General features: G+C 40.1%; 4 protein-coding genes across 5 annotated transcripts; 1 reads left to right on the forward strand and 3 right to left on the reverse strand.

Annotated features, from left to right (window-relative positions):
- The first annotated feature begins 47 nt into the window (after window positions 1-47).
- LOC106327219 (methylesterase 18) lies at window positions 48-1,482 on the forward strand. Of its 2 annotated transcripts, none has more exons than XM_013765308.1 (3): window positions 48-606; window positions 828-984; window positions 1,275-1,482. In XM_013765308.1, exons 1-3 carry the CDS (start codon window positions 97-99, stop codon window positions 1,397-1,399), a joined length of 792 nt encoding a protein of 263 aa, XP_013620762.1. In that variant the 5' UTR covers window positions 48-96; the 3' UTR covers window positions 1,400-1,482. The 2 variants fall into 2 exon arrangements, with proteins under 2 accessions (XP_013620762.1, XP_013620761.1); XM_013765307.1 differs by having other exon boundaries at window positions 49-606; window positions 828-981; window positions 1,272-1,482.
- On the reverse strand, window positions 1,456-4,939 carry LOC106327218 (probable inactive receptor kinase At5g58300). Its single transcript, XM_013765306.1, has 3 exons — window positions 4,576-4,939; window positions 2,626-3,958; window positions 1,456-2,258 (listed from the first exon to the last, which is right to left on the reverse strand). The coding sequence occupies exons 2-3, from the start codon at window positions 3,941-3,943 to the stop codon at window positions 1,621-1,623; spliced, it is 1,956 nt and encodes a 651-aa protein (XP_013620760.1). The 5' UTR covers window positions 3,944-3,958; window positions 4,576-4,939; the 3' UTR covers window positions 1,456-1,620.
- Window positions 4,940-5,295: 356 nt separating this feature from the next.
- On the reverse strand, window positions 5,296-7,619 carry LOC106327908 (26S protease regulatory subunit 6B homolog). The gene is made up of 6 exons (XM_013766219.1): window positions 7,084-7,619; window positions 6,788-7,018; window positions 6,551-6,709; window positions 6,219-6,371; window positions 5,961-6,044; window positions 5,296-5,627 (listed from the first exon to the last, which is right to left on the reverse strand). Exons 1-6 carry the CDS (start codon window positions 7,534-7,536, stop codon window positions 5,493-5,495), a joined length of 1,215 nt encoding a protein of 404 aa, XP_013621673.1. The 5' UTR covers window positions 7,537-7,619; the 3' UTR covers window positions 5,296-5,492.
- A 2,400-nt stretch (window positions 7,620-10,019) lies between these two features.
- Window positions 10,020-12,245, reverse strand: LOC106324775 (histone-binding protein MSI1-like). The gene is made up of 6 exons (XM_013762757.1): window positions 11,857-12,245; window positions 11,259-11,585; window positions 10,995-11,147; window positions 10,710-10,834; window positions 10,523-10,618; window positions 10,020-10,423 (listed from the first exon to the last, which is right to left on the reverse strand). The coding sequence occupies exons 1-6, from the start codon at window positions 12,184-12,186 to the stop codon at window positions 10,195-10,197; spliced, it is 1,260 nt and encodes a 419-aa protein (XP_013618211.1). The 5' UTR covers window positions 12,187-12,245; the 3' UTR covers window positions 10,020-10,194.
- Between the last annotated feature and the right edge of the window lie 1,128 nt (window positions 12,246-13,373).

Genomic DNA, 13,373 nt, shown 5'->3' on the forward strand with positions numbered 1-13,373 from the left:
TGACAAACACATTACAGCCATAAAAACAGATATTACCTAGCTCTACAAAAGATACTTGAAGAAAGAAATACTAATTGTATTAGAAAAAAATTGAACATGAGTGAGCATCATTTTGTGTTTGTGCACGGTGCAGGACATGGAGGATGGTGTTGGTACAAGATCGCCAATTCACTGAGAGAGAATGGACATAAGGCCACCTGCATCGACCTCAAAGGCGCTGGGATCAACCTAACTGATCCAAACACTGTCTCCTCCCTTGATGATTACAACCAGCCTCTCAATGACTTCCTCTCCCAACTTCCCCTCGACCAAAAGGTCATCCTGGTGAGCCACAGCGTTCGAGGAGGGAGCATGACGGCTGCCATGTGCCAGTATCCTTCCAAAGTCTCCATGGCTGTTTACGTCGCAGCAGCCATGGTCAAACCTGGTACCATAATTCCCCCAATTCTCAAGGAAGTACTAAAGATATGTTCAGGGATGATAGAGACAGAAGCTGAGAAGATATGGGACTTCACTTTTGGAAATGGACCCTGTAATCTCCCCACTACTATGATGATGAAACCTGAGTATGTCCGGGACAAATATTACAACGAGAGCCCCATGGAGGTTATCTTTTATTAAGAAACTCTTTAATATGAACTTTGCTATTAGTATGAGCTTCCAACTTAAAACTAATTGGCAATAACTGGATTGGTTCTATTCTATCACTTTATGTATTAGTTAATTATTTCTTCAACTACCGATGTGGGAATTCATTTATTCATTAACATTTGCCTCTAACATTTTTCAAAGAATCTTTATTCATTCATCTATTCATGTATAATCAGGATTACACACTGGCCACCACACTTCTCCGTCCAGCCCCTATCATGGCATTCGCAGGCATAGTGGATATCCCTGCAGCACCAGAGGCTGACAAAATCCCAAGGGTCTATGTGAAGACAGGCAAGGACAATATGTTCCAGTCAAGTCGTCAAGACTTAAGGGCTGTTCGTTTGGTTGCCGCAGGTACCGGCGGCAGCGGCAGCGTCAACATTCTGCGTCAACTCTTGTTCGTTTCGTTGACGCAGGAAACTGCGTCTGACGCCGCGTCCTGCGGCTGACGCCGATAAAATCTGCGGTCGCGATATAGTATGCGGCAGCATCAGCGGCAGCGTCAGCGTCAGCGTCTGCGAAACGAACAACAACTGTCCTCATTGACGCTGCCGCCGCCGCTGACGCTGCCGCTGCCGCTGACGTCGAAACCTGCGCCAACCAAACGAACAGGACTATAATGGTTACCCTGTGGCCTCCTGCTCAATACTTCCTTCTTGAAGAGAGTGATCACTCTGCATTTTTCTCCCAACCTGAAGCTCTCTACAAAATCCTCCTTGAAGCAGCCTCCTCTATCTCGCCCTGATTTCTCTTTACACATCTATTTGGAACTCCTCCAAATCTATCTTTTTAATAGCTAACTGAATAAAATTGGATCATATTCATATATATCATGAGACACAAGAAAGGATCCTACAATAATTGCTATGTAACCGCGTCTTACTACTTGAGGGACTTATCTTCAAACAATCAACAGAAAAGACTTACAAACTCAAAAGCATAAAAGAAAATGGGGAATAATAACAATCAAGGGGTGGTTTGAACAATAGAGTCCTTGGCTTTGCTATTGTCATCCGAAGATGGCCTTGTCTCAGAAGAGTCAGAAACTCGTATCTCTTCAATCATCCTAACCACATCATCCATACTTGGTCGTACCTCAGCCACTTGAGCCACACAAGCCATAGCAATCTGCAGCATCTGCACCATTTCTTCTTCAATGTTCTGAACCTTCATTAGCTCAACATCAAACACCTCACTTGTCCATTCCTCTCTCACCACTGACTGCACCCACCTCGGGAGATCAACCATGTCCTCCCTACTCGGCGACTGCACTGGAGACTTCCCAGTCAACATCTCTAGTATAAGTACACCGAAACTGTAAACATCTGATTTGTGAGTGTGTTTCCTTGTTTCTATCACTTCTGGTGCGCGGTAGCCTGCACCTCTCATTGGGGTTACTGGCACAGCCATCAGAGAGGTCAGCCCATAATCGGAAACGCACACATCACTCTCTTGCTTCATAATCATGTTTGAGGACTTTATGTTTCCATGACTGAACTTTGGACCTCCAACTTGATGGAGGTGAGCTACACCTTTTGCAGCAGCGAGAATGATTCTCAGTCTTGAGTCCCAGTCAAGAGACCTTCTCTCACCTCCCAGGTTACCTATCATGATATCAAAACCAAGCTATTGGTAAGTGTTCATTCTGAAATTGTCTTAATCTCTGTGCACCAGTAAAATGCCAGCATCTGGGACAGAAACTTACTTTGTCTATGATAAATATGTATTCTCAAAGGGAAAACAAAATCGGTTTTTGAGACTAATATAGATATGGGTTTAAGGAATTGTAAAGTTATAAATTCATATAATAATATACAAACTCTAAACATGTATTTATCTCAATCATTTTTGCTCTTGAGTCTTGAGTTCTTTGCTTTCTTTAAATAGGTTCGCGTTTGTTCATAATAGTAACAGTAAGTAATCCAACTAGGTGAATATAAACCATTAAACAAAGATGGGAAGAAGACTAACCGTGAAGGAGTGATGACAAGTTACCACCAGGGTAATAATCACAAACCATGAGCTTCTCATCCTTGTTGTAATAATAAGCACGAAGGGGAGCAACGTTAGGGTGTTCCCCAACCCCACTGATAATCTCCATCTGCTGTTCAAACTCCTTCTTTCCAACTGCAACTTCCTTCAACCTTTTCACCACAACGGTAGTGGATTCCTCTAAGACAGCCTTGTATGCTGTCCCATAACTACCCTTTCCTAGTACTTCCGCTGATGCCCTCAGTAAATCTTCGAGATCAAAGTTATATGAGCATCCTTCAAAGAACACCAGCTTGTTCTTCTCAGGCTCTTGTACACCACTTCCAAATTCTTGCTTTGCTTTCTCAGTCAGAGTCTTTGCGTTTGCTATGCTGTCTTCCCTCTTGTCCTTTTTCTTGACACAACAGAATAAGATAACTGCGCTGACTAAGAGCAGCAGGGCAGCCCCTCCAGCTGTAATGAGAATGAAAGTGCTTACATGTAATTTCTTTTTGGGACCTTCTTTGTGAGGAAACGGCGGCAACGGAGGAGGTGAGGGGACGGGTGGGATAAGAGGAGAGGGGCTAGAGGGAGTGGCACATGGTTTCAGAGGAAGTCCACATAACATCTTGTTTCCAGCAAAAGATGAACTTGGAAACTTACCAAGTGCAGAGGGTATTGAACCATTAAGATGGTTGTTGCTCAAGTTTAAAAGTCTCAAGCTTGTTGTATCAAGAATAGGTATTGGTCCAGAAAGTTTGTTGTTCTGGAGACTCAACTTTGTCAGTTGCTTCTGGTTTTGTAAGATTGTTGGTATCTTCCCGGTGAAAGAGTTAAATGAGAGATCCAGGATACTGAGGTTTTGGGACAAAAAGGTAGGAGGAAGCTCACCGGAGAAGTTGTTATGTTGGAGATAGAGGTAGCGTAGTGAAGGGAGAGTTGGAATATCAGGAGGAAGGTTGCCACCAATGAGGTTTGATCTCAAACTGAGAGTCTCGAGTGACTCTAGTTTACCAAGAGTGTTTGGAGGGATGGTTCCCACCAGCCCTATTCCAGGAAGGCGGAGAGTGAGAACACCAGTACCATCAGAAGTGCAAGTGACACCGACCCATGATTTACAGATATGGTTAGTGGAGTTCCAGTTGAGCTTCCTAAGATGAGGAACAGAAGCAGCAAAGGAAAGAAGAGCTTGCCTATCCGAGTTCAAATCCGCAATAGCAGAAGAGTAGAAAGTAGTTGTGACAAACAAGAAAGAGACAAGACAAGTAGACAAGACTTGACCAACATCAAACATGGAATGGAGCTGCATCATCAGCATGACTTCTTGTCCCTCCTGGTATTAAAGAAAATGAGAAGATAATGAGCAATTCCCAGTCTAATCTTCAAAATGTAAGTTGAAATCTAATGCTAGAAACTACTATATAGTTCTGAAAGAAGTAATCATATCAGCAAAAACAAATAAAGATGCTAAATTAGATCTTGAAGAAAAAAGTATGTCATTGTCTATCTTTATCTTTTATCATTGGGAGATTAAACAATGCAAGAGGCTAAGATAACAGACTGAAGCATCCAACTAAAATAAAAAAAAAAGCAAAGCAAAAGGAATAAAGCTAAAGAACAAACTTTAACACAAAACTTTGATGTGCATTAAAAAAAAAGCAACTCCTTTTTGTCAAAGGTATAGAGAAAGAAACAGTGGTGTGTCCATCATGTGTACAACGTCGCTAAGTAAATAAAGATGAGTTTGAGTGTTCATTTCTACCGGAGTTGTTGAACAAACAACCTGTAATAAGAGCAAAAACAGGGAACTAAACAAAACCACGTCACTAAGACTGTAAAGTCTTGAAACTTTCCTACCCACCTAGCCGGAGAAAATGGCGATTTTAAGTATAATTCCAAAACTAAACAATTACAGAAACTTACAAAAAAAGAAGAGAGAGAAAGATGAACCTGAGAGAGTAGTGGGCAATGAGGAAGTCAGGAAACCAAAAGAGGAGGCAATGGTGAAATCTTGTGGATGCTATAGCTCAATCTTGAAATGGTGAAAGAAAAGAGAGAAGACAAAGGCAATGCGTGTGGGGGCTAGTGGGAGAGACGGAGAGAAGAAGAAGCAGAAAAGGAAGACGAAAGAGATGGAAGAAAAGTATAGTGAAGTTAAACAAAAAGAGACGTATTTATTAAGGATAAGACAGTGAGTCGTTAGATTAAATCATGTTAATGTGTTAAGACCGCAACAAACGCTAAGAGTAGAGAGAGTGACCCAGAGACTGACCAAGTCTAAGATTCTTAAGATATAAAACAAACTGACAAATACACTCCGCCAAACGCAAAATATTGTTATTAATATATAAGAGCCTTAGATTTTTATATTCGTAAAGTAATCATTTGGTGATTGTAATAATAGTCCTGACCTGTCCAACTACTCTTGTCACTATTTTCTCTCCAGTTGCATCATTCTTGATTATGGATACCATGTCAAAGTGAAACTAGTTATGTCATCATCTACCAAATCCCAACACACGATAAACCCAGCTGCGCTCTCTTTAATCAGAAAAAAAAAACACACACACATTTTTATTACCGGGTGCTTCCTCTGGTACTATGCTTTTGCTAGTTCTCAGACATCATCCACTGAGAGAGCTCAACGAATTAGAGACGCAACTTAGTTCATATATTGAACTGCCACTGTTTTCTTATAAATTGAACTGTAAAAGCTGAGAGGCTAAACACAAACAGTAGTGAATTTGAGCTTCATACACTAGAGATGCAACGAAGTTCATACATTAAACTGCGTATCCATGTCCATTAAATAAACAAAGGAATTTTAACAACACGCATACTCTGATTCCCATTCTCAGCTTTCTCCGTCACTTGTAGAACTCAAAGTCCGTGTCTGGCTTCTTCACGTTTGAGCGGTAACCCTTCTCGAAGTCCTTGGGCAATATCACGTATCTGTTCTTACGCACTGCATGCATTCCAGCTTCCTGGCAGATTGCTGCTATCTGCATTGTTCAACACAATATTGAATTAATGTTTTATCTAATATCTATCATCTTTGGCTGCACAATACTCATCTTTCATTCAATCCTTCTAGGGTCAGTTCCCATGTACATTACCGCCAGATTAGGTAAACCAAACTATCTTACTTTCAAAATTAGATTCTAAATAATTCAATTCAGGGAATTAATGTACAAAGACTAGATAACTCAGCTAACATCCATACATAATGCTCAAAACAGCTCTTATTAGGTGATGATCTAGAAACTATGGAGGCTACATATACATCTGAAAAGTAACTCTAGTGGGAAGCATAGAATATAAGTTAGCAAACTAACCTCAGCAGCGCTAATTTTATCAGGCCGTGAAACATAGTCTTCCAAGTCAACCTCATCGCTGAGGTTCATTTTGGCGGTGCATACCTACACAAGGAAGAACAGTCAATAAGACATAAACTGTGACAAACATATATGTGTTGTATTTAATGAGAGAGAGAGAGAAAGAACAGTAAACATATTCTTTACCATAACTTTTGGTTTTCATATTTATTTCACAAGTTAATTCAACATTCAATTACTTGTGGTAGTTTATCTTACCTGGAAAACAAGCCTCTTTTGACGTCTATCAGGAAGGGGGAACTCAATCTTACGATCAAGTCTCCCAGGACGTAAGAGAGCAGGATCAAGAGTATCTGCCCTGTTGGTTGCCATTATGACCTTGACATTCACGGTCTGGTCAAACCCATCCATCTACATCGAATTTAACAAGACATGTTTAGAACACAACTCAATCTAAAAGTCAGGCATCATGCCACTTATAAGAATACGACAAGACAGTTCTTTTCTAGACTCCATCAGTCTACAGCATAAAATCTAAAATAAACTCTTAAGAGAATATCATGATACGCTTATTTGTTCACTGTTCACACCTGATTAAGTAATTCCATGAGAATACGCTGAACTTCCCTATCAGCTCCGGTTTGAGCATCGAACCTAGCAGTAGCAATTGCATCAACCTCATCAATAAAGATAATAGCTGGAGCATTTTCCTTGGCAAGACGGAAGACATCACGAACCATACGAGGTCCCTGCAATCGAAGGGCAAGCAAGTCAGACATCAAACAGAACACACTCACTAAAACCTCAAACAATTTTCAAAAGCTTACCTCGCCGAGATACTTCTGCACAAACTCAGAGCCAACAACCCTAATGAAAGCAGCGGTTGTATGGTTAGCAACAGCCTTAGCCAACATAGTCTTCCCAGTACCAGGAGGCCCATAGAGCAACACACCACGTGGAGGATCAATACCAATCTGCTTATAAAGCTCGTGATGAGTCAACGGCAACTCAACAGCCTCACGAATCTCCTGCTTCTGAATATCACACCCTCCAATATCCTACAAAAAGCAAACACCTTTCAACAACCCAAAACCCTAAAGATTCTTAAAAGAGGAAACTTTACATTATAGGAGACGTCAGGCTTCTCAGATTGGCTAAGAAGCGAGATACTAGAATCAGCCTCAGGCGGCAACACATCGACGAGGGCGTTCGAGTGGCGGTGAAGTGCCACGGAGGCAGAAGGCTTCAGGTCTTCTCTGTTGATGGTGCTGAGAATCCTGACGTAGTAATTGGACCCGGTGGTGGACCCGACGATGCCGTTGTTCTGATCGACCATCTCCATGAACTGCCCGATCACGAGGGGCACGGATTGGATTCGTTTGACTTCTTCTTGGGCGCGTAGGAGCTCGCGTTTGAGATTCTTCTGCTCGTCCTTCACGTATTCCTCTTGGATGTCGGTGAATTCGAGCTGGCGTTCGAGGGATTTGAGACGGGAGTAGGGATCTTCCTCGTCGGGCGTGGAGAGATCTATTAGGGACGGAGATGGTTTAGGGTCGAGAACCATCGCCGCGGCCATTGTCTGAGAGAGATCTAACGGAGTTTCTGGAGTGGAGAGGAAGAAACGTTCGATTGAGAAGACGGTTGTGTTAGAAACTCATCCAAACTCGTTTAAGGGTGGTCTCCTTGAGAAGGTTTGGGCCTTTGGTTACTAGTTCAGGCCCGATATATAATTTACGGCCTACAAACAAATCTTCTTTAATTTCAACTCGTAATTACAAAAACAAATATTATCACAATTACTTGATAAACAAATTACTAGTTCAGGCCCGATATATATGCTTTAAATGAAGAAAATACAGCATAAATAATTTTAACTACGTTTTTGGAAAAATAGTCTTATATGCTAACAGGTTATATGATATGTTATCGTCTAACTTCGTATTTCTTCTTTTTCTAATATGATTTGTATGCAACATCAAGCCGAACTTTATTTTGACAAACCAAATCTTCAACGTAGATATTTCCAAATGAAATTCCAGAAAATAGACACGTTGCTGCCAAATATTCTGTACCAAGATTCCTTTAAGATATTGTCTCATTGTAATCTTCCTAAAATAACACTAATGACTATGTTAACACTGCGGATAAGTGCATAACCAAAGCATCATTGATGCCACTACAAAGAGTGATGCGACATCATCACCAAAACTCCACTGTTTCCATAACTGATTTACAAGAGTATTTACCATATCTTAAGATTTTATAGCGATTCCAGACCGTACAACCTAACTCCAGTGCAACTACTATATCTTTTTCTACTTCTCTTAAATTCTCAATATCCTCAAATTCCAACCTAAACTTTGCAATAAAAATGCCAACATCTCCAAATTGATGCAACAATGGTGGAAATTTCATATGTTCTGATATGCCCTCATGCCATGAATCCCTTAATATTAGCGGAAAACCCATAAGCATCAACATCACTTATAATCCAAAAAGGATCATCACCCTTTAAAACCAACATAAGGTTTTGCATCTGAAATAAATGGTGAAATAAATAATCCGGAAGACGATATATACATCAAGTATAATTTTACAACATGACCGGTCCATGGAAGTTGCCAAATTGCAGATTTGGAATTTATTGGTTCACAAAAAGGACTACGAGATAGAAGACCACGAGAAACAAACATTTTTTTTTTTAATGAATGTAAAATTATATTCAAGCAAAAACTGTGTTACATTTTGTGCTTCTGTTTTTATTTATGTACTCATAAGGCTATAAAAATAAAAGATTCTATACAGCCATTACGAGGGTGTTGGATCATCTCTCGTGCCAAACCAAGGACGCAGACTTCTCTCCAAGTAGGTGTGACCTCTTGCTTTGACTGCAAGCAGATGTAACCGGATCGTTTTACATCAAACCAAGTAGGCACGAGAAACAAACATTGCATTTCACAAAGCCCACTAGAGGCTCTCTCCATATCTTGGGAGGAGCAATATTTGTTAAGCTAGATGGTTTCCAACCTAAAGTAATTGGTGATAAGAGGAGTGGCACATCTATCTTATATATTGCTTAGGATTCCTTTCAACTACCGATGTGGAACACTTTGTGTCTAATACACTCCTTCGAGATGTGGCTCTTTGAACGTCAATCTCGGAATGTTCGGGCAAAAATCGATGGACCAACTTTGGGCCAGATCGATGTGGATCGGGTTAGACTATTTGGATCGGACTCTTATACCATTGATTTTAGGTTGGAAGTCCATCTAACTTAACAACATTCACATTCGAACATGTTGGTTTGATGGACTCATGAGAATCTAACGTCAGCCATACTGATGCTTCTTCAAAAGCTTTGGAGATGATTTCGTGTTTTCAAATATGCCAAAATATCCACGGGAAGGCTAACCTCAATTTTGGATCCAAACCTCTCTTGCAGCTGCACGAGATCAAGTAGTACAATCTTAAAAACACCGAGTTGTGAGAGAAACCTAACAGTGCACACAATATGGAGGGAGAAGAATTCGCGTAGGCATGGTGAACAACCACGTGATGTGGCTTATTTGATTAAGTTCATTGACAAAACCATTAGGCTGAAACTACTCTCAGTCAAAGGAAAAGGGCACAAGCATCTTGAAGGGGGTTTGATGGCTTGGTTTGCAGCACAAGAAAAGTGACAAAGATCATTTAGTCTCTAATTCTTTGATTCTTTATAGTTAAAGAAACCAAAAGCATTAAACGTAGTGCAGTTTGATTGAACAATAATTTTACATTCATTCAAAAAAAACATAATCAATAAAGCTATTCATTACTATATTTATTAAAGTTTTGAATATTTTTTCTGCTAGTAATTCAGATTTTTTCATGGCTAGTTATAATTATCCAGTGGCGTTGAAGCCTTTAATAATAAGACCATTGTGACAAGCATCCCTCTGTATAGGCCTACCTCTGTTGAGGCTGATGTTGGAGACTTCAATCCAAACTTGTAATATCTTTCTTATCCCGCCAAATCTAGGAACTAACTTGGGCGTTTTAGTTTTGGTTGCCAGTTCTTAATGATATCGCAACAAACAATTCTTTTAACCAACATGTCACAAGGAAATCTCATGTCTAGTTTTACATAACTTACACTAAATACGGGAGCAGCTCAAAGGAAGAGATGTATTACAATAAATACGGGAGCAGATCAAAAGAAGAGATGTATCAAACAAGACAGGAACCTAACAATAAGCTAGGAACCTCTTAATGGTTCTTCCCCTGGAGCATCATCCTCATCATGATATATGGTCTCAGTCATTTGCCATATTTGGAGTATGTTGTCCTCAGATACACTGGAAATTACCCAATCGTCACAAGGGTTCCATGAGAAATCTGAAATTTTGGCGGCGTAACCACCATGTGTAAACAGCAGCTCTGGTGGGCCGTCCTCCGCAGCCTCTGCTGTCTGCTCCTCATCAATCCTGTCATAAAGACACCCTCACACACATCAAATATTGTTTCTCCGTGAGTAAGTAAACAAGAACATTCAGTAACCAAACAACAAAGTCTAGTGCACAAACCTGTTAACATCCCAAACCATAAGTCTTCTACCGAAGCAACATGAGGCTAAGATAGTCTCGTTTTTCGGGCTCCAACCAACTTGGAAAACCTCCTCTCTGGAGATTTAAACAAATATTAGGTTAGTAATTGTGCGCTAAATAGTTATTTGTAACAGATAATATGTCTCAAAAAGTAAAATGTTCTCACTTATGGCCATCAAATGAGTGAAGAGCATTGCTTAACCTCCGCAGATCGAATAATTTAACAGTCTTATCAGTTGACCCTGTCGCCACAATCCACTCATTAAGTGGATTGAAGGCTAAGCAGTTAACCTGAGGCATTTCAAACAACGCAAGAATCAGCAAACACAAACGAGGCAATACGATTATATGGTTCATTTTGTGTTTACGTAAGAAAGAGATCACTAAGATGGACCAAGCATACTATAGCCTTAGGCTCAGAGTTTAATCTGTGTATAAAAACAAAACGCACCTCCATGGAGTGAGCAGCCACAGACTGTACTGGTCTACTGGCAGATGGAGAACGCAGATCCCATATAAAAAAATACTGATCATCTCCAACGGATCCAAACAGGTATTCATGTCTCAGATGCCATGCAACATCTTCCACTGCGCCTTCATGAGCCTTAAATAATCAACACGGAAACACGGAAATAATCAACATTCTCACATTGAATATATTTCTTCTAAATCATGTAAAGCAATAGTCAAGAGGGAGACATGACTCAAAGCGTACCTTAAAGATCTGGTGAGCGTCAAGAGTCTTGTTCTTAGGAGTGGCGTTAATATCCCACAAGCAGATCTGAGCGTCATCAGAGCCGCTGAGCAAATGACCCTGCTTGAGCGTACTCCAAGACAGGCCATACCCTTCAGAGCTGTGACCTCTGAGCCTCAGATCAGGGTTGCAAGCACCATCAAGCGCTGGCTTAGAAGGGTGCTTGCTGTAATCAAACACATACACCTCCGCATTAACCGTCTTGGTAGCAATCATGAAAGGGTTCTGAGGCATGTAGCGAGCTCGGTTCAGCTCCCCTTCGTGATTTATTTTCTGAATAACTTGCACCTGCGCAAAGTAGCCAACTTTTTCATGATTCGACTCAATGAAACCCTAAATTCAATATATTTTTTTCATTCAACTCACGGAAACCCCTAAATTCAAATGTTTTGTTCATTCAATTCACTGAAACCCCTAAATTCAAATGTTTAGTTCATTCAATTTCATAAACTCAAAACTTTTGTTCGTTCAATTCACCGAAACCCTAAATTCAAACGTTCTGTTCATTCAATTCACTGAAACCCTAAAACTTTGGACATGAGAAAAATAAAAATTGTACCTTTCCGGTGGCGGAGCCAAACCCACCAAACTCGGCCCTCTCATCGTCGTACTCGGCGTCGTCAAGGGGAAGCTGAACCTGAGCCAGCATCAGGTAATTGGACTCGTTCACGTGGGTGTGGGTGCCGAGAATCATCTTCTGGACGGAGTAGTCTTTCCCGGACGGCTCCTCGCGGTCGGGGAGCCATTCGACAGTAAGGGAAGGCCACTCGAGGAGGTGGGCGATGACGAGATCGTAGAGGAAAGGAGTGTTCTTCTTCCAGATCCTGTACTCTTCGCTGATCAGTCGCTCCTCGATCTCTTCTCGCATCTCCTCGTCGTCTTTCGCCATTTCCGCCTATGCTTTGTTGTTCCCGCCACAAGTAGAAGACAAAAAAAACCCCTAAACAAGAGGGTGATCTATGCTCTGTATAAATAGCAAATTGACAACGGGAAGAAGATGAAGTAATAGGAGAGGACTAAGGAGGACTGATATAATGGGCCGGTTTTATAAAAGGCCCAGTAAAAAGACATTCATGTACGTACGTGTCTCCGGGTCATGTTTCATTTTAGAGCAACAAATCTCTTAAATAGTTCATTTTAAATTATTTCCCTCTAAATAGATTTAAAAGATCAGGTTGACCAAAATATACTTTATTAGTTGGATGAATGACAACTATATATATTCATTTATAATTTGAATTAATTATTTATTTAATATATACAAATAAATAAATATTTTTTAAAATTCGTTGGAGAAGATCATTTTGAACTGAAGGCAACTTGTTATTTTTAGCAACTAATGTTTGACGGTGAGAGTTTAATGGCCAAAAGAATAAGATTACTAGCATCACAGAAGGAAGAATCTATAAATGCTCATTGGATACAACATATATGGTAGAGGAATATGAGCAAAACAGAACTACTAAATGAAACCATGTGATTGTGAATAGCCATGGAAGAGACAATGGTAGAAAATCGAAGGTGCAGTTCTTTCGTTGTATAGTGAGTGATGTCTTCATAATCGTCGAAAATTAGCAAATTCAATTTATTATCCTTTCAAAAGAACCAAATATTGGATTCTTTTTGGAAAATATATTTAAATCTGAAATTGGTGTTTATAATAATTATGTTGCGATATAAGATTTGGAGTTTCATTTTATGGATAATAACCAAACGTGGAAATCATAAGAGATCGAGAGTGAACAAACAGAAGAAAACTGATTTAGTTAACTTATTTGAAGCTCAGATAACACATATAGTCTTTAATGAAAAACTATCGTCAAATGTGTTGTTGTTCCTTCGTATTAATTATAAAATTCATTTTATTTTTGTTATTGTTTGTAGTTTATAAGGCTGGGCAAATAAACCGAACCCGAAAATCCGAACCGAATCCAATCCGATAAAAATGAATCCGAACCGATCTGAACCCGACATAAATACCGATTGGATCCTGTTTTTTGGTATTTTGGGTTATCGGTATTATCCGAACCGAACCCGGACCTAAATGGATATCCGATAGAACCCGAAACATTTAAA

This window comes from Brassica oleracea, chromosome C2 (assembly GCF_000695525.1).
Source record: "Brassica oleracea var. oleracea cultivar TO1000 chromosome C2, BOL, whole genome shotgun sequence".
NCBI lineage: Eukaryota > Viridiplantae > Streptophyta > Magnoliopsida > Brassicales > Brassicaceae > Brassica > Brassica oleracea.

Coding starts and splice junctions, on each gene's coding strand:
- LOC106327219 (XM_013765308.1), top strand. CDS start 97: ATGAGTGAGCATCATTTTGTGTTTGTGCACGGTGCAGGACATGGAGGA. Junction 607..827: donor ACAACGAGAGCCCCATGGAG/GTTATCTTTTAT, acceptor ATGTATAATCAG/GATTACACACTGGCCACCAC. Junction 985..1,274: donor GTCAAGTCGTCAAGACTTAA/GGGCTGTTCGTT, acceptor ACAGGACTATAA/TGGTTACCCTGTGGCCTCCT.
- LOC106327218 (XM_013765306.1), bottom strand. CDS start 3,943: ATGCTGATGATGCAGCTCCATTCCATGTTTGATGTTGGTCAAGTCTTG. Junction 2,259..2,625: donor CTTGTCATCACTCCTTCACG/GTTAGTCTTCTT, acceptor ATATCATGATAG/GTAACCTGGGAGGTGAGAGA.
- LOC106327908 (XM_013766219.1), bottom strand. CDS start 7,536: ATGGCCGCGGCGATGGTTCTCGACCCTAAACCATCTCCGTCCCTAATA. Junction 7,019..7,083: donor AGCCTGACGTCTCCTATAAT/GTAAAGTTTCCT, acceptor TGCTTTTTGTAG/GATATTGGAGGGTGTGATAT. Junction 6,045..6,218: donor AAAAGAGGCTTGTTTTCCAG/GTAAGATAAACT, acceptor TTCCTTGTGTAG/GTATGCACCGCCAAAATGAA.
- LOC106324775 (XM_013762757.1), bottom strand. CDS start 12,186: ATGGCGAAAGACGACGAGGAGATGCGAGAAGAGATCGAGGAGCGACTG. Junction 11,586..11,856: donor TTGGCTCCGCCACCGGAAAG/GTACAATTTTTA, acceptor TACTTTGCGCAG/GTGCAAGTTATTCAGAAAAT. Junction 10,835..10,994: donor TGGCTGCTCACTCCATGGAG/GTGCGTTTTGTT, acceptor GAAATGCCTCAG/GTTAACTGCTTAGCCTTCAA.